Source organism: Pteropus alecto, unplaced genomic scaffold (genome assembly GCF_000325575.1).
Source record: "Pteropus alecto unplaced genomic scaffold, ASM32557v1 scaffold65, whole genome shotgun sequence".
Classification (NCBI taxonomy): Eukaryota; Metazoa; Chordata; class Mammalia; order Chiroptera; family Pteropodidae; genus Pteropus; species Pteropus alecto.
The window spans coordinates 2,383,576-2,407,477 of record NW_006439191.1 but is presented as its reverse complement, the minus strand read 5'-3'; the positions used below and the strand labels follow the sequence as shown (position 1 = coordinate 2,407,477).

At 37.1% G+C, this 23,902-nt stretch overlaps 2 protein-coding genes across 4 annotated transcripts in view; one reads left to right on the top strand and one right to left on the bottom strand.

Annotated features, from left to right (window-relative positions):
* The window catches only part of UCHL5 (ubiquitin C-terminal hydrolase L5), a 20,515-nt gene extending 18,847 nt beyond the window's left edge, over nucleotides 1-1,668 (bottom strand). Inside the window, exon 1 of one of the 2 annotated variants that reach the window (XM_006916215.3) lies at nucleotides 1,451-1,668. In XM_006916215.3, the coding sequence (XP_006916277.1) occupies nucleotides 1,451-1,526 (76 nt within the window). In that variant the 5' untranslated portion in view covers nucleotides 1,527-1,668. The remainder of the gene's footprint in view (nucleotides 1-1,450) is intronic. The other variant, XM_006916214.3, reaches the window with a different exon arrangement.
* Nucleotides 1,669-1,873: 205 nt separating this feature from the next.
* TROVE2 (TROVE domain family member 2) lies at nucleotides 1,874-22,958 on the top strand. 2 transcript variants are annotated; one of them, XM_006916213.3, is made up of 9 exons: nucleotides 1,874-2,043; nucleotides 6,720-7,319; nucleotides 10,800-11,020; nucleotides 11,377-11,523; nucleotides 14,141-14,278; nucleotides 16,942-17,058; nucleotides 17,790-17,903; nucleotides 18,131-18,277; nucleotides 19,808-22,958. In XM_006916213.3, the coding sequence occupies exons 2-9, from the start codon at nucleotides 6,740-6,742 to the stop codon at nucleotides 19,958-19,960; spliced, it is 1,617 nt and encodes a 538-aa protein (XP_006916275.1). In that variant the 5' UTR covers nucleotides 1,874-2,043; nucleotides 6,720-6,739; the 3' UTR covers nucleotides 19,961-22,958. The 2 variants fall into 2 exon arrangements, with proteins under 2 accessions (XP_006916275.1, XP_024905621.1); XM_025049853.1 differs by lacking the exon at nucleotides 1,874-2,043 and adding an exon at nucleotides 2,811-2,829.
* The last annotated feature ends 944 nt before the right edge of the window (nucleotides 22,959-23,902 follow it).

Sequence of the window (23,902 nt, the reverse complement as noted above, 5' to 3'; positions counted from 1 at the left end):
CCTGTGGATTTAAATACAGCAAAATTACTGAATCTACCTCCTTCTCACTAACCTACTACTTTAAGTCAAGCCAATCATCTCAGACTCTGACCATCTTAAGAGACGTCTCGCTTTTCTCACTTCATTGCAATCCCCTGCACACTACATATAGTAAACCTTTTTTAATTATAAAAATGTAATTTCAGCTTTCAAATATCTTTGACAGTTAAGGGACTACAGAGCATTCCAAACTATACAGCATAGCATACAATCTGGCCTCGGTTTACCATTCGGCTTCAGATTCAAATACTCCTTCAGTCTATTGTTACATTATACTTTAATCACTTTGCTAGCTGATCCTGAAGCCATATACTTTAACATGACTACTGTTTATGTTTTTCCTTCTGCCTGTGTTCTTCCACGACCTGTGTTCCCAGAAAATTTTGTACATATTTTAACAGAGCAATCACTACACCATAGTATAGTCTGTCAGTTCTTTAGAACAGCAGTTATGGTTTATTCACATTAAAAATTCCCAAACCCTACCAGTATGCCTGAGATATATAGTAGGTGAACAATACACGCTTGATAAGTGAGAGTCCAAATATTCTGTACAACAGACAGTAAGTATATCCTGTTTAAGTTTTTTCCCTAGTACGAGTTTTAACATAATAGCTAGAATTAATAATATTTGAGGAAATATAACAGGTAAAAACGTACTGCTCCCAAAAGAGTCTGGGAACAACAGGGACAGGAAAAAAGGTAAAAAATTAATGTGTTAATTCGGATAGAAAACAATATAGCAGAAAAATTATGAAGGAAGCATGTGGCCTCTAATCTACACCAGTAGCTTAAAAAACACACTTCACCGGAAACCAAAACTGAGCAGCGAGCAGAACTGGCGAAGTGGCCCGTCGGTCCCACGCAGTCAGCGTGGTGGACGTCTGCAGAGCTGTTCACACACACTCAAGGTGTTCTGCTTTGAATAACTAGAATCTCGGGTTCCTAGGCGGCTGGGGCCTCGGACACTCCACCCTCGAGAAGGCACACCCTAGTTTTTTTTGGCCTGAGACATGCACCCGGGCACACCTGCCCGGGATGGGGAGCGCTCCGCAGAGAAGCGGCGGTAGAAAGGAAAAGATTGGTGCTTAACGGATGGGGGCGAGGGTGGAGACAGGGACCCAAGTCATTTAAACAAATAATTGAGTGCCGAATCCTGAGAATGCGGCAGTGCACAGACACACACGACCCCTGTCCTCGTGGTACGGCTCTCAAAATCACAGCGGAAACGCTAGAGCCCGGAGCTGGGAAGGGGGCGGGAGCCCGCATTTGCCCCTCCCCGAGTTCCTCCAGGTCTCTGGAGTCGCCTGCCTTCCGACGCGGAGCGGCGGTGGCCGCACGGAACCCCCTCCATGCCCAGGTTGGGCCTCCTCCGTGACCCCTGGCCCTGGACAGTCCCCTTGGCTCTCACCGAATCCTTTAATGAGCTCGGTGAAGACCCCGGGGTCGCTTTCCATGAGGCACCACTCCCCGGCATTGCCCGTCATGGCCCCGGCCACACACCGCCCCTCTCCACCTCCGGCTCCGGCCGCCCCTGGTACCCGCTGCCGCCGGCCACTGATCTCAGCAAACCCGCCGCGGAGCTCGTCAACCCCACGTCACCCCGCCTACTTCCCGCCAGCCTCCGGGCGCCGCGCCCCCCGCCCCCCCGCCCCCGCAGCGCGACAGAGCGCGGGAGGACGCTCTAGCCACCCAGGAGCCAGCGAAACTCTTCCCAGGCCGTGCAGGACCCGTAGCCGATTCGGAAGGGGCGGGCCTTGAGGGGACGGGGCGGGGCTTCAGGGCGCTGGAGGGGGAAACATCCGGGACCCTCTCCAGTCCAGAGCGAGGCGGGGCCAGGCGAGAGGGGCGGGGCTCATTCCCGGGACTCGAACCTGGAGGCCTGACCCGCTGCGTTGAAGTCGGAGCCGTCGCCGCCCGTCGGACCGCTGCCGCTTGTCCTCCGGCGCTGCGCAGGGCTTCTCCCGGTGGCGCTGCGGGTCGGAGGTCGGCCGCCGAGCACAGGTGAGAAAGCTGCGGGAGGCAGGCTGGGGCCCTTTGTGCGGACTGAGCGGCCCGGGGACTCGCAGGGTCTGACCGGCATCCCCGCGGCCCAGGCCAAGCAGAGACTTCGCCAAGCCGCCGTGCTCCCCAACCCGCGCCCAGGCCGGCGAGCGGACCAGCATCGCCGCGGAGACAGCCCCGCGCGGCCTGGCCCTTCGTGGACCCCGGGCCGCGCCTGTCGCGCGCGCATGGCTCTCTCAGGCCGGCGCCTGGAGGTCCCGCCTCACTCCCGGTGTTCCTCCTCCCGCGGCCTCTGCGCGGAGAGGCGTTGCCCAGGATCCGGGGTGCGGGAGGAAGGGTCTTTGTGGGAAGACGAGGCGAACTTATCCCGGACCAGAGGGAAGAACGGAGAGGAGAAAGGCCCGTCCTGTAGTCCATGAAGATGGTAGGAGTAAGGAGTAAGGGGATGCCTCGGAGGAAAACGAGGTTTTAAAAACGTAGTGTGTTCATCTGAAAAGAGTTGTAGTGGTTCTAAGACAAAAAGACGAGTTAAACCAAAAATGGCTTTTTCCACAAAGTCACCCTCATTCAGCAGGCTCTTGCAGAATACTCGTGATAAGATTAAAGTCTTTAAGAGTATATTTCTGCATCCTTCTTTTGAGTTCCAAAAAGGACCCTTGGCTTCAGGGGAAAAAAAGAAATTTGGTGGATAAAACTCTGATCCATTACTTCTCAAACAGGTGACCTGTGTCTTGAGTTATAGATAGCTTTGTGCTGCGGACTGTGCGAAGCCACAGAATACACACAGTAAGTTTTACTCAGAGAAACAACAACAGCAGCTTTTATATTAAAACAAGCACAGCTATGTTATGGAATGAAAGTCAAAACTTGTATTAACTCTGATTAAAAAAAAGAATGGAAACTTTGTTGAGGTTTGTCCCTAGGAGAGTCTACCCTCAAGCTGAGGGGCTTTTGTTCACTATCTGCCCTGTTGAGTATCCTTAACTGGAAGTTTGTGGGGCACAGGGGTCTAGCCTTACCTAGTCGTCAGAGCCCAAAGCCGTTGGTGGTCATTTGTGGTATTTTTTAATCTGATACTGCTGTGAACTTGAAAGATTTTTCTGTGCTAAATAAAAGTATGAAAACTAACGTTTAATACCCAACTTAACAAAATGCCTATTGTAGAAAGACAAAACTAAAAATTTAGCTCTTTACACAACCTGGAAGTAATCACGGGGGTTAAAATTTCTTTAATAATGTTAGCATTTAATCCTAAGAGTACATATTAAAATACAGATTTCTGGGTCTTTGAGAAAAGACGATTTGACAATACTAGGCCCATACCACATGGCAACCAGTTGATTGAAGATGCATGCCTTCAGGATAGCGCGCTATCATTTTGCCACACTTCCTCACCACTTTATTCCATCATACTTGACTTGATCCTCTCGTGACTGTTACCAGTCTGGATGAAACAGTTATTTGAATTTGTGGCCCCAGTTTTTACAGTATTGTTTCTTGTAAATTGTCTTGAATACCTTCATGGATGTAAGTAAGCTTTTAACTTCATTTAAAAATGAATAAGCTGCAAACTTGTTAGACCTCTTGGGTGAAATATAGCATTTTCAAATAACAAATGACCAAGAGACTTTGGAAAGATATTCAGCTGTGTACATTCAAGAAAAATGTAGGAATCCTTAGAAATAATGCATTATTTGTACTGTTAAAAGATACTCTAAATATTCTAGTTCTAATGAATGTGAAGCAGAAAGAAGAGCTATTCCATATTGTGTATTACTAACATTCACTGATTTTGCATTCAAAATTAAGGAAGAATTGGGCGGTGTATAAAATATCCACAACCAATTTCAAATTGTGGCCATGCTTTTAATTATATTGAGATATATTTAATTTCTTCCCAAAGTTTTAATTTATAGAAGTTTAATACAACTTTGGCTGTATTAAATTCTTTGAAGTGGTGTGCTTTAAGAACACTGGATAAAGCAAGCCGACCTAAAGAATTAACTGTCTTTATTTGTTAATCTGGATTTACAACACTTGATTATTCAGGAGTGGATTAAGAGATGACCAGGCTCTGACCTCACTGCACAACTGCCTTCTAAACCTCTGACAGTGGAGTTTAAGCTTTATTGAGGAGATGATAGCACTTGGAGAGAGACAAAATTGAGGTCCTGTATATATATATATGTCTGTGTGTATCTCAAATTGCTTTCTACAGACAAATATAAAAAAAAATCGAAGGTTGAATGTCACGTAAATGCTTATTTATTTAAATAACTTCCCAAATATATTTCACCTAACCAGTTTTTAAGTTTTCATTTTTAATAACAGTTTTTGAGATAGTATTCACATCACGAAATTCACTATTTTATTGTATCTAATCCATGGGTTTTTAGTATAGTCACAGAGTTATGTAACCATCACCTATCTAATTTGAGAACATTTTCATCACCCCAAAAAGAAACCCCTTACCACTTTGGAGAACAGTCTGGCAGTTCTTCAAAAGGATAAATACAGTTAAGATACGACTCATCATTTTACATTCTCACTAGCAATATATGAAGTTCTAATTTCTCCAGATTCTCATAAACACATTATTATTTTGAGTATGGCTATCCTAATGGATGAGAAGTGGTATCTCATTGCAGTTTTGATTTGCATTCCTCTGATGACTAATGATATTTATTCAGCATCTTTTGTGTTTATTGACTGTTTGTGTATATTCTTGAAGAAATGCCTTTTCATATTCTTTGCCTATTTCTTAATTTGGTTAAGTATCATTCCATTATTGAGTTATGAGTTCTTTATATATTCTAGGTGTAAGTTTCTTATCATATGTCTGATTTGTAAATATTTTCTCCTATTGCATGTGATGTCTTTTTCTTGGTGATATCTATATACAAGTTTTAAATTTTGATGAAGTCCACGTTATGTTTTGTCACTTGTACCTTTTGTGTCTTGTGTTTTGCAACCAATTTTCATACATCAACTCAGTGTCCTACAATTCAGTTCAACTGAGTTCCAGAGTTAGCATCAAATCCCACAAGTTAAAGGGCAGGATCCCCAACAAGACTGTCCTTACCTTAGACAACAGCATCCAGTAGGGTCCCCAGTCTTCTCACACTTCTGCCTGGCCAACTCAAATTCAGGGCTTCTCACAACCCTTCATTATCAAAAATTCACTAGAATGGTTCACATAACTCACTAAAAACGTTATCTTTAGAGTTTTATTATAAAGGATACAATTCAAACAACTAAGTGGCAGTCTGGAGGCAAGTGAGGAATTCCCTGTCATTGATCCTGACATATCACCCTCCCCACACGTCAGTCTGTTCACCAACTCAGAAGCTCCACTGAACTTTGATGTCCAGAGTTTGCAGGTGGGGTTTCAATCCCAGGCAAGACTGAAGGAGTCATTGACCATGTGGTGGAGCTCAAACCTCTTGGGAGGTTGATCTAGCCTAAAGGTCCAGCCCTCTAGTCAAATGATTGATCTTTCTGGAGACCAGCTCCATCCTGAAGCTATATAAAGTCCCAGAATGAGTGGTCTCATTAGCATAAGAAGGACTCCTATCAGGAAATTCCAAAGTTTTTTGGCTTTTTTTTGTTTGTTTTTTTTTTAAGCTGAGAACCATGGACAAAGGCCAGATATTCATTATGATACAGCTGTGCTTTACTGCCTAGCCAGTTTTAAAGAAAATTTGTAGATCAGCACTCAATGACAAGAAGAGCAGCTTATACGTGCCACCATTTTGCTTTTCATTTTGTAAGTAGGGCTGTTAGAGGTAGCTCAGTGATATCAGGGGACCCAGATTCCATCTATTTTTTTCTGTTCTGCTATCCTTTTAAATTAGTGTGTCTTAAACTGGCTCCCCCATGCCTCAGGATCGCTGCCACCACTCCAGGCATCACTTGCAAATGTATATCTCAAGCCAAAAACAGGAAACATGTCTTTTAAACAGCCCCAAAGTCCTGTTTTAAGAGGGAAGAAAACCCCAGAAGTATTCTCCGTGAATATGTCATGTCACACTGGCCAGATTGTCATAAGTGTACAATGCCTGTACCAGTCACATGGCATAAGAGCTGAGAACATCACCTGGGAACCGGTGATAAGTACAAAGGCTTAGGCCTCATTTCAGACTGAACTAAGAAAGAAATACGGGAGAAGGACACCATTCTATGTTGTTACGACACTTTGGGTAATTTTGAGGCACGCAGTTTGAGAACCACTGACTTAGAACAATCTAGGGGTGGGGTAAGACCTAGCCTCCCCTGAAGGATAGTACTGCCAGGCAGAGGATAAAGGGGCAGTGGAGGGGGGTTGGATGTAAGATATGCAACCAAAAATGTCTACCCAGTAATTCAGGGAGTAAAAGGAGTAAGATCTTTTCCTGTAAGCTACTGTCACTGCCCTACCTACCCCTTTTATTCTTCTCTTTCTGGGCCTCCAAACCCTATGCTGAGCTGCCTACTGAGTCTCTGAAGCTACACACTGCACTTCAAAAGTGTGACTCTTTAGCAGTTGCTTCTAATTATCATACCACAACTTGAGCTTAAAAAATATTTTTAAATTAAAAGATTTCATGGCAGATTGCAGTTAGCATAGATTAATAAGTATTTTTCTTTTTTGTAATTTACTGTATCAATCTAGCTAATGACATTTTGCTTTTTGATAGGTTTCCTACAAGACAGAAAAATGGAGGACTCAGTAAACCAAATGCATCCACTGAATGAGAAGCAGATAGCCAATTCTGAAGATGGATATGTATGGCAGGTCACAGATATGAATCGCCTCCACCGGTTCTTATGTTTTGGTTCTGAAGGTGGGACTTATTACATCAAAGAGCAGAAGTTGGGTCTTGAAAATGCTGAAGCTTTAATTAGATTGATTGAAGATGGCAGAGGATGTGAAGTGATACAGGAAATAAAATCATTTAGTCAAGAAGGCAGAACTGCAAAGCAAGAGCCTATGCTCTTTGCACTTGCCATTTGTTCCCAGTGTTCCGACATAAGCACTAAGCAAGCAGCATTTAAAGCTGTTGCTGATGTTTGTCGGATCCCTACTCATCTCTTTACTTTTATCCAGTTTAAGAAAGATCTGAAGGAAAGCATGAAATGTGGCATGTGGGGACGTGCCCTCCGGAAGGCTGTAGCAGACTGGTACAACGAAAAAGGTGGCATGGCCCTTGCTCTGGCAGTTACGAAATATAAACAAAGAAATGGCTGGTCTCACAAAGATCTATTAAGATTGTCACATCTTAAACCTTCCAGTGAAGGTAAGCATAACATCTTTTGGGAACCAGGAGGAGGTGCAGATATGCAATAAATAGCAAATTTTTATTTGACATAAGAGTTGTATAATATTTTCCAGAAATAGTCTTTCATTCTCAAAACACATTGACTCATTCGAATATGTTTAGTGCCAACCTGGATTTAAACACTTACCACAAGCAATCCAGACATTAATACTCAAGAATCAAATGACAGAGTGACAGGTTAAAATTCTGCATCTTAAAATGTCACCACGCTAACTAGAATGCTCAACCAGGTGATAATGGACTATGAAAGCATCCTGGATATGATTAAGCAAAACAGCTCCAAGCCAGTAGATGGCAGAGAGCTAGGCTACAGCCCCTTCTCGCTTTTTCCCATCTTCCTGGGACCTGTGTTCCATAGAACCTACAGGCTTACTGAAATAGGGCTGAATTTAACCATTCAGGATATTAATTGTCTCCAAACAGTCACTTTTTCTGTGTCCACGAGAAGAGACTTTTGAAAAGTTAGTTGGATCTATGATTAAAACTTAGTCATTAGATTAAAAAAAAAAAAAAAACTTAGTCAAGAATATTTAGTGTTAACGTCTACAAAAATCAGCAGGTCCAAAAATTGACGTTTTCTTTTACACCAGAAGTGAAATTTGAAGGGACAGCTACTCCAATGGGTTCAAATTTCAGTTCTGCCCATTTGTGGCCTTAAGCCAAGTAACTTAACCTTTTTGAGTTTCTGTGTCTTCATCTATTAAAAAGGAGGACAGGAAATAACCTTCCTTGTCACTTAAATGTGATCGTGTATAAAGTACCACACACAGTTGCTGATGTGTCAGCAGAGGGCGTTGTGTGTTTCTTCCTTTTTCCTTCCACATAAGTAGTATAAAAGTTTCATCCACGGGATCTCTGCAGTAGTTCCTAATTTATCATTTTTTACTGTAAATGGATTTTTTTTTCAAATGCAATTTAAACAGTAAGTTATTGCAAATGATTATATACACAAACATTTAAAGTTTGTTTTTATTGGAAATTACATGCTTGTTTTAAAATACACCTGACTAATACAGAAAAATATAATTCAGAAAGTACTAGTCCTTCCCTTCAAACGAAATCTCAGTATATGATGTGTTGTGTATTGCTCCAGATTTTCATGAACGTGTTTTTTTTTAATTTATATGTCTTCTTTGTTTCAGTTAAAAGCATATTATTGATACTTGTACAGGTCAGAAGTAGTTGTATATATACCATTGTACGAATATACTATAATTTATTTAGCTCGTCTCTTACCAATAACAGTTAAGTTTTTTCCAATTTTTTATACTGTTACAAAAGTACTGCTGTAAAAAAACTTGCATAGTGTACACATTTCTGTAATGGTTAATCCACAAAGAGTACATGAAAGTGGCCAGTTTCTCCGTATCTGAACATTGACAGTTACCAGTGTGTTTTTGTCTTTGTCAGTACATTAGGTGAAAAATTTTATCTTATTATTTGAATTTGTATTTTGGGGCAAAGACTCATTTTTTAATGTGCTTACTGATTATTTGTATTTCTTTCATGGATTATATTGTCTTCGCTCCCTTACCCATTGAGTTGCTGTTCTTTTTAATATTGATATAGTCACCATTCATTCATTCATTCATAAAAACAAATTTATTGAGCACCTACTAGGGATGGGTGCTGTTTACAAGCATGTGACACACAGTATAGTAGTTAATTATTATATATAGTGTGTGTTTCACCCTTTTTTTCTTTGTCTTTCATTTTTTTTATGGGATGGTTTCTGGCATACTGGAGTTTGGATTTTAATGTACTCAAACTTATCTATGTCTTCATAAATTTTTGTTTTATGTTTGGTTTAGAAAGTACTTTTTCAACCTAAAGTTATTACAGTATTTACTTGTGGTTTTTCTTTCTCACATATTTATGATTTAATTTTTTACTTTTAAATGATTCATTATAAGAAGAATATAGGGATCCAGCTTTATTTGTCTACTGAGACACCATGTGGTGGTGTGGACCTCAGTTCTAGTTCTAATTAGAAAATTATCTGAATTTGTACAGAGTTATTCTGGGGTTTGAATTTTTGGTCTGTAAAATGAGAAATTAGTAGATATTTCCTAAACTTAACTCTTACACAAAGGATTCTTTAATTCTGACTTTTTGAGGGCAGAACTCATATTTGAATTCTTGTAATAATAGCAATATGTTTAAGCATAAAAGATACCTAGGCTTCTCAGAGTAAAAAGAATTTGGAAACAAACTCTAAGTTACCAAATAAGTAATATTTTAATACCTTAATTGAAATGTATGTTTAAAACACACTTTTCAGGTATTTATTGTGTGCCTACTCTGTGGCGAGCACAATTCTAGAACTTGGGAAGGATAAAAATAATAATAAGACTACCTTTAAGGAAGTTTTATATTAGTTGGAAAAACAAAATAGAAAGCATGCTCACATGAAACATTTAATCATTTAAGATAATGTAAGATTTTGTACTAAAATCTGGAAGATAGCAAGAGTCAATAATGCTTTAGAAGTTTTCTTCATATTAGTATTTGGATCAAATTTTTAAAATTAGAGTTCAGGAATAGCACATAAGCTCAGTTTGCCTTAGAGATATATTTTATTTGGCCTGCACAACATTTTAGGGAAAAAATGAATTTTTTGCCAACATTACAAAAAATAAGAAGACATCACAAAAATCCATATTCTGGCTTCTTTTAAAAATACGTTTTTTTGACAGTGCCAAGCAGATAGTTCGCTAAAACGTTTTTCAAGGCATACTCTCTTTAGTTCACTACAGTCTTAACTACTCTCTGTTATATTGCATGGCTTATTTCATCTATTGATTTTACCCACCTTTCTCCCATAAGGCCTAGGACAATTGCATAGCCATTTATTGGCAGAGTGTGGACTGAAACCCAAATTTCCTCCATCCCTCCCCCAACTCAATCCAAAGCTCTTTAAACTATTAAAAGAAATTATAGAAGAGAACAGATCACTTGTTTTTAATTTAGCCTGTAATACTTTTTCAGCAATTAAAAAAAAAATTAGAAATTGCCTACCTACCTGTTCACTTTCCACTTATCTCTGCAATTCATAAGTGCATATTTATTTACCACCTAAAAGGGACAGTTGAATATGAGGATAATTAAAGTAGATCTGTACTTTTGTGAGCGGCTCTGACATTATGAACCTGAGATAGGTTCTGTCTACCAAAGTTTCCAATGCTGCTATCTGTCTTTAGGATATAGGAGTTTTTCCTGCAAGGTTTCATATTGAAACAGTTATGATGCAATAAGCAAAATTGGTTGACTTCATTTGCTTAAATGTATTTGTTATATTCCAGAAAGTAGTATCATGTTTTAAAGAAGTTAATGTCTACATATCTATTTTTGCCTGACACGTGATGCATTCTCAGTAAACATGCTTGGTTTTTTACCTGGTAATAGTAGATCTCTTTTCGATTCTTTATTTTGTTAAAGGACTTGCTATTGTGACCAAATATATTACAAAGGGCTGGAAAGAGGTCCATGAATTGTACAAAGAAAAAGCACTTTCTTTGGAGACTGAAAAATTGTTAAAGTATCTGGAGGCTGTAGAGAAAGTGAAGCGTACGAAAGATGAACTGGAGGTCATTCATCTGATAGAAGAGCATAGATTGGTTAGGGAGCATCTCCTGACAAATCACCTGAAGTCCAAAGAGGTAGGTCAGTCGTGTGTTGTTATAGCTTGTGGTTAAATGTAATTCATGGTAGATATTGCAAGGATAAACTTTGGGAAACTATGTATTCATTAATTCTTTGTAAGAAAAATTTTAAATATATCTTGAAATTAATGTTAAATTTAAAACACCTAACACAATGCCAGATGTAGTTGGCATTTATTAAGTGTTAAAGAGCAAGTTAATTTGATAAGCCTTTGACCAAACGCACAAGTTTATATTAAGAAAATGTTCTGAACCCCAAAAGAAAGCCTTGGAGACATATTATTAATATTGTTATTGACATAGCTGTTATACCGATTCATAATTTCTTATGTGTCTGCCTGTTGTTGAAATAGGTATGGAAAGCTTTGTTACAAGAAATGCCTCTTACTGCATTACTAAGGAATCTAGGAAAAATGACTGCTAATTCAGTGCTGGAACCGGGAAATTCAGAAGTATCTTTAGTATGTGAAAAACTGTGTAATGATAAACTGTTAAAGAAGGTAAGTGTTACCTTGATTAGCTACTACTAATTTAAATAATTGGCTCCTAGAAGGGAAAAAATGGCATAGATGATAGATTTGCAACCAAATCAAAGTTGTGACAGAAACATGGAGCAAACAGCAAGCAGGTAGCCTGGGATCTAGATAAACAGAAGCACTACACCCAGGGAGAGAAATAAGAAATCATCCTGCAACAGGAAGAGGTAGGATGGGCTGAAGATATGAGGCAGCCCAGTCACAAGTGGCCAAGTGGGACAGAGGCTGTGGCAGCAGTAGCGAGCAGCTGCAGATGCCTCTTAAAGGGGCTGTGTCCACGAGCGGACTTTGGCGGTGATGGACCTGCTCGCTCTGAGCAACAGCGCCAGGTTGGCTCCACATGGGGGCACCAGGGACTTATAGGGGGTCATCGAGTTGTCAGAGCGAGTGCCAAGGCAAGGCTCTCCCAGGCAGAAGTGCTGGAGGTATCCATTGTTCCTCTCTTGAGCCCTCTCCCCTCCCAGTGTGGGGACTCAGTGCCACCATAGCTGAGAAGTCATCAAACTGGATAACAGAGGCCTCTTCGCCCAGAGGATTCCCTGAAATTCTTCCTCCACCAACTTGCGGCTCGACCCAAGTCACATCCAGGTGTATCCTTGGCGAGTCAGATGCTCCTTGCTGAGCAGTGCCTGGATTCACACTGGAGGCAGCTGATCTTGTTTTCTGGCATGGCCTCTTGAGGCAACAACTGTAAGCACAGAATCTGTGAAGTGCTTGCTGAATCTTAACAAGTGGCTCCAGAGGGGCACAGGCTGGGGCTAAACTTAGCCTGCAGCTGAACCCCTCTCAGGTCTATGCCACTGGACACTTACTACACAAAGCCACACGATAAGACTGGGAGGCTTAGAAGCTTTGCTTAGTACATAGAAACAGACATAGAAGGTCAGCCAAAATGGGAAGACAAAGAAGCAGAAACCATATGAGAGAACAGAACAGAAATCCAGGAATAATGATTTTAAGCAATCTAACATGCAGAGTTTAAAACACTGGTTATAAAGATGCCCAATGAACTTAGAGGAAGAGTAGATGAACTCAGTGAGAACTTTAACAGGTAAAACAAAAACAGAAATTATAAAAGAGAGCCAATCAGAAATGAAGAAAACGTCATCTGAGATGAATATATTAGAATCAACAGAGTAGATAAAGAAGATTGAACCTCTGATATAGAGGACGGGGAAGGCAAGGTGCTCAGAACGGCAGGAAAAAAGAAGCCAATACTATAATAATAAGGAGCCTATGGGACACAATTAAATACAAAAATATCCATGACCTAGGGGTACCTGAAGGAAAACAAATTGAAGAGCTATTTGAAGAAATAATGATGGAAAACTTCCCTTACCTGGTGAAGGAAATAGACATATAATCCCAGGAAGCTCAGAGAGTCCCTAGAAAGAGGAACCCAAAGAGGCCCATGCAAAGACACATCATCATTAAAATGCCAAAGGTTAAATAAAAGAATCTTAAAAGCAGCAAGAGAAAAGCAGTTACCTATAAGGGAGTACCCATAAGACTGGCAGCTGATTTCTCAAAAGAAATTATGCTGGACAGAAGAGCTTGGCACAAAATATTCAACATGATGAAAACCCAGGATCTACAGCCAACAGTGCTTTATCTAGCAAAGCTGTCATTTAGAATCGAAGGACAAATAAAGAGCTTCCCAGACAAAAATAAGCTAAAGGAATTTATCAGCATCAAGCCAGTATTACAGGAAGTGTTGGCAGGACTTCTTTAAGAAGAAAAAACATGTATCAAAAACAGGAATAAAGAATGGTAATAACTACATTCCTATCAACAAGTACCTCAAATGGAATTAAGTCCTCCAACCAAAAGATAGAGGGCTGAAGGGATAAGAAAACAAGACTCCTACATACGCTGCCTACAAGAGACTCACTTCAGATTAAAAGACACAGATTAAAAGGAAGGGGATGGAAAAGGGTATTGCCTTGATGAATCTAGAGGGTATTGTGCTCAATGAAATAAGTCAGAGAAAGACAAATATCACCTGATTTCACATACATATGGAATCTAAAGAACAAAATAAAAACAAACTCATAAATACAGAATACTTTGAGGGCTACTAGATGGGGGGTAGGGGGTGGCAAAAAGAGCAAAGGAATTAAGTACAAATGGATAGTTACAAAACAGGCATGGAGATATAACTAGCATAAGGATAATAGTTAATGTAAAATGTAAGGGGAGGGGTACTAGATTTATTTAGTAGGCTGATCACTGAGTTATATAGATCTCTAATGACTATGCTATACAACTGAAACTACAATATTGTATGACAACTAGAATTTTTAAAAAACTCACTGAATTGTACAATATAAAGACAAGCAACCAATTGTCTATTACATTTCAATAAAGCTGGGTGGGGAAAATTGGCTCCTAAATTTTGGAAATGCACTCAGCACATTTTTTAGGTGTTCTGAGTCATTTATAATACAAATTACATTTTGACTCTAATATCTAAGATTAATATGTTCTCATTTTTCTCCTTTGTGAAATATGTTAGCTACAGTAATAAATATGACTATTGTATTTTTCATTTGAATTTTGCATTTTCTGTCTTTGTTTCTAGGCACGTATACATCCATTTCATATTTTAATTGCGTTAGAAACTTATAAAACAGGCCACGGGCTCAGAGGAAAACTGAAGTGGCGCCCTGATGAAGAGATTTTGAAAGCTTTGGACACTGCTTTTTATAAAACATTTAAGGTGATGGTTTGATTTATTTTTCTTAAACAAGTGATCCAGTCAGAACTTGGTATCTTCTGTAAAAACACATTTTAAAGATATTTATAGTTTAACCACTTTGATTAGCTATTCATTTGTTTTTTCTTAGTTCATTTGAAGCTGGGTATATAATTAACATATAAGTTTATGAGTAAAGTATTTCTTCCTACCTTTGGGCAGCAACCAGTTATCCTAAGATCATTTTGATAAGTTTTAAATTATCAAATTTAAAATTTTGTATTACTTTAGAGTCCTTTGACTTGGTTTCCTATTCTCTTTTTTTTACGTTAATCAGTGGTGGATCTCCTATCTTTTGATAGGAAGTGAGTTTAGAAATGGAAATCATATATCAAAGCCATAAGTTAAAATTTTGGGTTTTAAGAATTTCTTCCTGTTCAACAAAATAATAGCAACCAAAGTCAGCAGCAAATTAAAGGGATTATACAAATGAGATTTATCTTCAGCATGCAAGAATGGTTCAACATATGAAAATTAATGTAATCACATTAATAGAGTGAAGGAACATTCACATGATCATCTCAATTGATGCAGAAAAAGCATCTGGCAAAATTTAATACCCTTTCATGTTAAAATAAAAAGTAGGAATAGAAATGAACTTCCTCAACATGATAAAGGCCATATATAAAAAACACACAACTGTCATACTCAAATGTGAAAGATTAAAATCTTTTCCTCTAAGATCAGGAACAAGTTAAGGATGTCTACTTTTTCCACTATAATTCTACGTAGTACTGAAAATTCTAGCGATTAGGCAAGAAAAAGAAATAAAAGGCATCCAAATTGGAAAGGAAACAATTATCTCTGTTTTCAAATAACATAATCTTATATGTAAAAAATCCGAAAGAATCTATAAGAAACTACTAGAGCTAATAAATTGAGCAAAGTTGCAAGATATAAAATCAGCAGGCAAAAATCAGTAGTATTTCTATATGCTAGCCCTGAACAATCCAAAAGCTAAAAACATTTTCATTTAAAATAGCATCAAAAAGAATAGAAGATTTAGGAATACATTTAACTATGGAGTTGTAAGACTTGTACACTGAAAGAAAACATTGCTGAAAGAAAGTTAAGATGTAAATAAATGGGAAGACATCAAATGTTCATAGTTTAGAAGACTTAATTGTTAAGATGACAGTACTACTCAAAGCAATCTACAAATACAGTGTAATCCCACAATATGTTTTATAGAAATAGAAAAACCCATTGTAAAATTTATGTGGACTTAAGGGACTCCGGGTAGCAAAACCGATCTTCAAAAAGAACAAAATTTAAAGACTAACACAAACTTACAGATTTCAAAACTTACTTCAAAACTACAGTAATCAAACCAGTGTGATACTGGTGTAAAGACTGTCATAAGACCAATGAAATATAATATAGAACCCAAAAATAAACTCGCATGTATGGTCTATTTTTTTTTCATTTTTTTAAATATACAATTACAGTTGACATACAGTACATATTAGTTTCAGGTGTGCAACATAGTGATATAGGCATATAACTTGTGAAGCGATCACTGGATAAATCTTCCCATCTGACACCATACATAGTTATTACTATATTGTTGATTATATTTCCCGCTTTACACGGTCAGTGTTTGACTAGAGTGTCAAAACAGTTTGGTGGGAAAAGAAAGTATTCAAATGATATTGAGAAAACTGGAAAGCCACATGCAAAAGAATAAAATTGGATCATTACCAGGAAATTAAAACTAGTATATTGCTGGTGGGAATGTAAAGTGGTGCAGCCCATGTGGAAAACAGTTTGGTTGTTCCTCAGAAAGTCAAACGTGGAATTACTATACCTTCCAGCAAGTAAACCACCTATGTGTACCCCAAAGAATTTAAAACGGATTCAGATACTTGTACACCAGTGTTCATAGGAGCATTATTCACAGTAGCCAAAAGGTAAAACAACCCAAATCTTCGCAGCAGGTGAGTGGATAAAACATGGCGTATACGTATAATGAACAATTCAGCCTTAAAAAGGAGTGGAATTAAAAACATGCTACAACATGGTTGAACCTTGAAAACATGCTAAGTGAAGTAAACCAAACAGATAAAGTCAAGTATTATATGATTTCACTTATATGAGGTGTCTAGAATGGGCAAATTCATAGAGACAAAGTAAAATAGAAGTTACCAGGTAACAGAGGGGAGGTGGGAATGGGGAGTTATTATAAGTGGGTAATTTTCTGTTTGGGGTGAAGAAATAGTTCTGGAAATAGATAGTGGTGGTTACATAACATTGTTAATGTACTTAATAGAACTGGATTGTACATTCAAAAATGATTTTAAAGTTATTATGTTATTTATATTTTACAAGACAAAAAAAGATTTCTTGGTAGAAATACCCAGTTCATGAGGAAAAATTTTTAAAAACAGATGGTAACTTCTTTAAATAAAATTATTAAATAGGCTATGTTATGTCCTTTGTTTTATGTCTAGTAAAAGCTAAGCATTTTTAAATACTTGTCAATAAATTGGTAAATCCAAAAGCAGGCCTTTCATCTGAGAGGATTTTTTTCAAATGAAAGATAAGTAAATATTATTTGTTAGAAATTTAATTTACTTAAAATTTCTGTGATTGCTTTTAATGATCGTTTTATTTTGTTTTCTCTTTAGACAGTTGAGCCAACTGGGAAGCGTTTCTTGCTTGCTATTGATGTCAGTGCTTCTATGAACCAAAGAGTTTTGGGTAGTGTACTCAATGCAAGCACAGTAGCTGCAGCAATGTGCATGGTGAGAATTTTTGCCACCCTAAAAAAATGCTTGCTATGGGGTAAAACTATAAAGTTAAGTAGGATCAAGAATTAGGTTTTTACCTGCTTTTGTCACTTTGGTTTATTTGGCACATTTTCATTTCATTTAAATATTATTTCATATCTAAAGATAATTAAGAACGAATAATTTTAAGTATATTGCACACTTAAGTATACTTACATAGTTATATCTATATACTTAGGCGTTTACAGTATTGTAGGTATATTGAAAAAGCATATTTTAAAAAACATTTTAATTTTATAACCAAAGATTAAATATGAATAGTATTTTTGAGGAAGTAGATAATGTTTAGAGAAATTATTAATGAATATAGAAGTTATAGGATCAGTAACCCAGTGACAGTAGCCTGGAGACTGTTGGCCTAACCACTGAGTAATTTCTTTAAATACAATGAATCACGGAAAAGCTTCTTCTCTTCTGCGGCTTCATTCCTTATTTAATAAAAAGAGGGTGTATACTCGGTTTGCTTCAAAAGATTGATGTGAAAACCAGTTTCTTTGTAAGAGTGTGTGAAAGTGCTTGGAAAGTATACTACTGTTCGTGTGTAGTTCCAGGACACCATAAAATAAGTTTAGAAATAAAAGAAGCTTCATAGGGTGTTTCTTTTAAAGCTGAAGTTTTATGAACTTCATAGTAATGTATTTATTTCTTCAAAATCTGCTGAAAATTACTACCATTGAATTTTTTAGGTTGTCACACGAACAGAAAAAGATTCGTATATAGTTGCTTTCTCAGATGAAATGGTACCGTGTCCAATAACTACAGACATGACTTTACAACAAGTTCTAATGGCTATGAATCAGGTAAGAAACTACTGTATTAAGTTTATATAACATACATTGTATAACTTATTATTGATATCATATCTGATATTAATTTGTGAGAACAAATCGTTGCATCTCAATTTTGTCATGAGCACAAATCAAAATATATATAAATAATAGTATTTTTAATCATTTATTTCAGAACTCTCAGTATGGAAACCAGAGCACTTTCTTTTATTCTTACTCATGTTTTTGTTCTGAGTTAGATCCCAGCAGGTGAAACTGATTGCTCTCTTCCAATGATCTGGGCTCAAAGGACAAATACAGCAGCCGATGTCTTCATTGTGTTCACTGACAATGAGACCTTCTCAGGAAGTGTCCATCCTGCTGTTACTCTGAGGCAGTATCGAAAGGTAAACAAATTCTGATGTTTTTTTTCTTACCTAAATCATACTCTTCTCAAACATTTGCATGTTTTTCACAGAAAAGGTGCTGAAGGTAGTTCTGTGCCTTAGTGTAGGAATATGATGCCAGTACTGGACTCAGCAGTGCTAAGAATGAAGCATTGGCTACTCGTGTATAATTTATTTCAACCACTTTTTGTAGGTACATTAGTAACAATATGCTTTGTTAACACTATTTTTGTAATAATCTGAACATTTATTTTACCTTAACTATAAATTTTTTAATGATTCAATGTACTCCTTAAAAAATTAAAGTATCATTTGTGAGTTTTGTTAAAGACTGCATAAAATTAAAGCAATGCTATAATCTATATTTTAAGTTTTGTGCATATATCTGTGTTCTAATCAGTGCTCTCCATTTGAGCTTTCTGAAATGATGGAAATGTTCTGTATCTGCCCCATTCAGTGTGTAACTGCTGGTCAAGTGGGGCTCTTAAGGGCTTGAGTCGTGGCTGGTCTGACTGGCAGTAGAAACAGCTGATAAAGAGCCAGGTTCTCGGAGTGTTGTCTCCCTCTCAGCAGCCTTAGCCTTCTGTAGGGCCTTGTTAGGGATGCAGATTCCCGGGTCCCACAGGGGACCTGGTGAGTCAGAAACGCTGGGGTCAGCTGTGTTTTAACAATCCCTTCTGGTGTATGTAGCACGGTTAAGTTTGAGACTAACAAGCAAGAGAACAGAATTTAGAGTCAAGACACCCTGGGTTCTGAGTCCAGGGTCTTTCTCTTTTACCACCTGTGCACCTGAGCAAATTATGTAACCGATACGTGCTACGGTAGTATATCACTACTCAGATAACATGTTACTATGGTACTATATCCCTACTCGGACACATGTTACTATGGTTGTATATCCCTACTCAGATACATGTTACGGTAGTTCATACTACAACCTTACCCCTTAGGGTTGTGACAACAATTAACGTTAGGTAGATTACTGAAAGAGCCCATTGTGGAATCTAACATAGTGTGCACTTAGTGATGATGGTTGGTTTATTTCTAACACTCAATTATTTTAACAAGTCATAGCTGTAGAGAACAAGTTCTTACATGTGACAGATATGTATAACACATAGCAAAGTCATAGGCCAAAAATGAAGAATACCAGGGAAGTAGATCCTTATATTTATATATCCCCCACACACACTGCTCCAGCATTTGATACGTTGGTAAAAGTGTCTGATGACCTTGAATATCCTGACAGGTTTCAAAAGTACAGAGTCCCTAGGCTGCTCAGGAATGTATTCTGTGTCCCACAGAGCAAGTAATACAGAATAGAGAAGCAGGAATTCAGGCGGATTGTTTACACTTTTATTTTCTTCTGAAGATCACACAGTCTATCCCTAAAACATAGACAAATTTTATGGATAGGAAAAAAAACGACTTTTTAACAAAAAGCTGTGATAGAATTTAAAGCGTCTTAATTTTGAAGGTTATTTGCTTACATATAATTTTTTAAATATGTATTTTGATCTTTTCCAACAGAAAATGGATATTCCAGCTAAATTGATTGTTTGTGGAATGACGTCAAATGGTTTTACCATTGCAGATCCGGATGATAGAGGCATGTTGGATATGTGTGGCTTTGATACAGGAGCTCTGGATGTCATTCGAAATTTCACATTAGATATGATTTAAACATAAGCACCAGCATGATCTAAGAGGCCTATTGCCATTAGTGATCTCATTAAAAATACACAGCTACTTCCCAGCTAATCTTAATCCAGTGAAAGATGATAAGATGATGGCATCATATGTGCATAATGAGAAAAATAAGATAGCCTGAGTTCTTTCTGTCTTCTGAGATGGCTGCCAAGGACGCATAGCCCTCTGATGGGGACTCCTGCTGGCAGATACTATAAGGTAGGCAGCTGGGCTTCCGTGACTGGTCACATTCGTACTTAAAAGAAGAGCCAAAAGTGTCAGTAGTTCCACATCATGTCACTTGTTTGAGAAGTGCTTCAAGTTTTCTTAAATGTTTTCACTGGGAAAGGGCAGCTGTGATAATGTTCATATTCTCTGAGATGCACTGGACCATGTTACTGTGATGGAATATGAAACTCATCTGTAAACTTTTATACCGAGGGGGTGAAACAAAAAAACCCGAGACATTTGATTAAATTATGAATAGATTTTACAAATTTCTTTAAGAGTTTTCTAAGATCACATAAATGGCAGCTTCTTTATCCAGTAAAAAAGATATGTTGTTTCTCATGTCTCATTTACACTCAGAATTGCTACCATCAACCGGAAACAAGGAAAAGCCCTGAGAAGGGGCTCTAGTTTGTGTCAGCGGGCGAATCTCTGTGGTTTGCTTGTTTTGGTGTATTTGATTGCTGTGAGTGAGGACCATGACTTGACAATTTCCTCAGAATGATAACAAGATAGCCACCGTAGTCACACTTTCTTTTTTTCGTACTCTTAATTGAAAACAACATAAAACGTTTTAAGCATTTAACTCCGCCACTCATAATTTGAAAGTATGACAATTAAAATTTCAGCTATAACCTTAAGATTAGATTTTTCCTTACTTTAAAATAAATGTTCTAATTACTTTTAACTTTATTTTTTTGCCAATCCTAAATGGGTTTTAGGTATTTTCTAGTTGTAAACATGTCAGGCCTACTTCTTTGTCCATTATTCATTGTGGCAAAACATTCTTTTTTGATAGTAAAAACATAATAATAAAACAACGTAGGGCTTTCAGGTTTGAAAGGCAATTTTTGAATAGCATATTACCACTAACCAGTCTGTAAAAAAGTATTTTTTCTATTTCATTTGTGTATGTTAAATTCTTTTCATTACACTAAAGTTCATTATATTCTTGAGCAAATACCCCTTTGTGGGGAGTTTTAACCTTTTAAAATGCTAATGTCTTTGCTTACAAGTAAATAATGGTTATCTAAGCTTACACATAAAACTTCAGATATTATACATTGTTTTTAAATATGAATTAAGGATTTACTGGGGATTTATAAACCCCTTCTCACTTAAGTGAAAAGGCAAACTAGTAAATGTAAGTTATAGCTTTTTACGTGCTTGGGGTTCAGAGGTTTTACGTTTTGTGGGGAAGGGGACTTTAGTAATGTTAGAATTTGTGTAGATAGTTTCTTCTGTTTCATGGGAAATTTGGGCTCTGTGAGTGATAAAATATTCCTTTCAAACTTCCTTGACATGTTAAAACTAGCTCTGATATGTAATCTTCAAGGCAACTGGTAGCAATTTGTAAATGCTGTGTTTTACTTGAGGTTTTTTGGTTTGCAAAGCTAGTAGCACCACTATCCACACTGCCCCCCCTGCCCCGCCCCAAATGCATTGCTTCTTAATATAATTTTGTGTTTTTTTTACCCTCTATCAAACATTGCATTTATTATGTTAGCTACTTTTGATACATTAAAATATTATGTTCAGATTGAATTTAGGTTTAAAGAACCTAATAGAATTATGTCATAGTTATTGAATTCTTTTAAGTAAACTCAAGATCTTAATTAAAAATTGTAAAATTATCTAACTTAAGTATTTAAAGTAGGTAAGTCGAGTTATATGGATTAAGGGATGATTAAAGAAGGAGGGAAAAAACTAAAAGGAACCACCACAGAAGGTAACTTTATTTTCAAATCCTGGAATTTTTGACCTGGAAGAAACCTTAGAAACTTAAAAGGTGATTTTTACCTTAGATTAGGGATTTGCGGTCTGAGAGTATGGCTGTGGAACGCTGGATTTGGAAATCTTGAGCTTTCATCCCCATTCCAGCACTCATGTCCCCATAAAATGGGGAGGAGACTGACTCAGTAAAGTCAGGGATAAAACAATTATTCAAGATGTTTATCTTTTAGGTATTAGGAAATCATGTATATAGATGATTGCTTTAGGAATAGAAAAACAAATTATAAACGTGATAGTTTTGTAGTTCATAGTAATCCTCAAGCACAATGTCTTAAAACGCTGTGTTGCTTTATAACAGTCCTATAGAAAAAATTAAAAACATTACTTCATGAATAAAATATACTCAAGTGGTAAAGAAGTTTTATTTTCTGAATTACTTTTAGGATTACCGCTACATTAGTATTTAGGGAAATACTGCTTTTGAAAAAAACCCTAAGAAAAATAAACTTTATTTCCTAGAAAACATGTAAATATTTTCAGGATGTAGTTGTAATTAATAAAACAAAAACTAATCTTAAATTCTTACCCTTCCTTGTTAGTTGAAATTTCTTGGAAATTCCATTAATTAACATTTATATATTATTTAGTTTAGTAACTAGTTTCCAGGAATATTAGTGAGGAAGAGGCTAGTGAATGGAATTTAGTGTTACCTCTATGGAATCTTTTGGTTTCTCTAACTTACTGTGTTACTATAGACAACCAATACAACCTATGTGATTCAGTTTTGCTGTCTTTACAAAGTAACATTCCTGATGCTTGGATCATAGAAGAATCAATGATTTAATATTTGTATAAAAGTTTAAATTGGGAGAAGGGCTTGCAATATAAGTTAGAACTCTTTTAATTAAAAACATGAATAAGATATGTGTTTTGAAAGACAGAATGTTTTAGGAAAATAGCTCAATAAGCTCAATAATTTCTTAAAAACACTCCTGAGTGGGAAAATGTGGAATAAAAATTTTGAGAATGAGGTGCGTGTTGACTTAGAAGTCACTATGCTCTGATTAAGAGAAAGAAAGGAATATATTCCAACATCCCCTTAGATGGTCCTAGAAAAACAAACTCGTACTCTGAGGATATACTATTAACAAACATTTGCTTAATAGGATTTTTTTTTAATTTTAAAAACATTTAAAATAATGAGTAAATTATAGGTGATAGAACACCATTTTATCTGTCTTTTATTATTTTCTTAGATGTCACAAAAACATAAAATTACTTTAGAAATTTAAGGCAGAATTCCTGAGTAAATTTGAGGATCTGACAAGTGAGGAGCATCTTTAAAAGCACAGTAGATCTAAATCTAAACAATAATTAAAGAGGAATCATTACGATCCTCTTCGACTTACTTTAATTTGACCTAAAGATATTACACCCCCCAAGTACAAATTTCTTGATGAGTGATGCCCTTAACAATAAGTAATCAAAAACGAGAAATTCTGCTCTTGTATACCACAGATTTGAGGTGATTTGTTAAGTCAGTATCCTCTAGAGAATGTCATATAGCCTCAGTGTAAACATGCACAAGGAAGAAGTAGAAAAAAAGATAAATTAGTTGTATTTGCTTTATGAATTTCACTTAGTATTTCCCTATTATCTGCTAATCTCTTGTTGGAAGATTACTTTATACCTCTGTTTTTCTTTTAAAACTCCTGACATTTTTGTCTTCTGTTTCTTTTTCTAGTCTGGCTCTACCCGAGTAATAAAATGAATGACAGGAAAGTCACCCATATTTGGGTTTGGGATGAATCTTTTATAGATTGCTTTTTGCTCCAGATTTAAAATTATATTTTTTCAAATTAATAATGGGTAGGTCTCTTGGAACAGTAATTGGATTGATATATTCTCTTCCCAAATCAAGTTATATTTTGTATACCTTTTGTATTAGATGTTTGCAGAAATTTTGTGGCCTTT

Bases quoted from the DNA above. Each gene is read 5' to 3' on its own strand.
- TROVE2 (XM_006916213.3), top strand. From the start codon at position 6,740: ATGGAGGACTCAGTAAACCAAATGCATCCACTGAATGAGAAGCAGATA. The intron at 14,279-16,941 runs GTGATGGTTTGA...TTTTCTCTTTAG, and splicing joins CTTTTTATAAAACATTTAAG to ACAGTTGAGCCAACTGGGAA. The intron at 17,904-18,130 runs GTAAGAAACTAC...GTTCTGAGTTAG, and splicing joins TTCTAATGGCTATGAATCAG to ATCCCAGCAGGTGAAACTGA.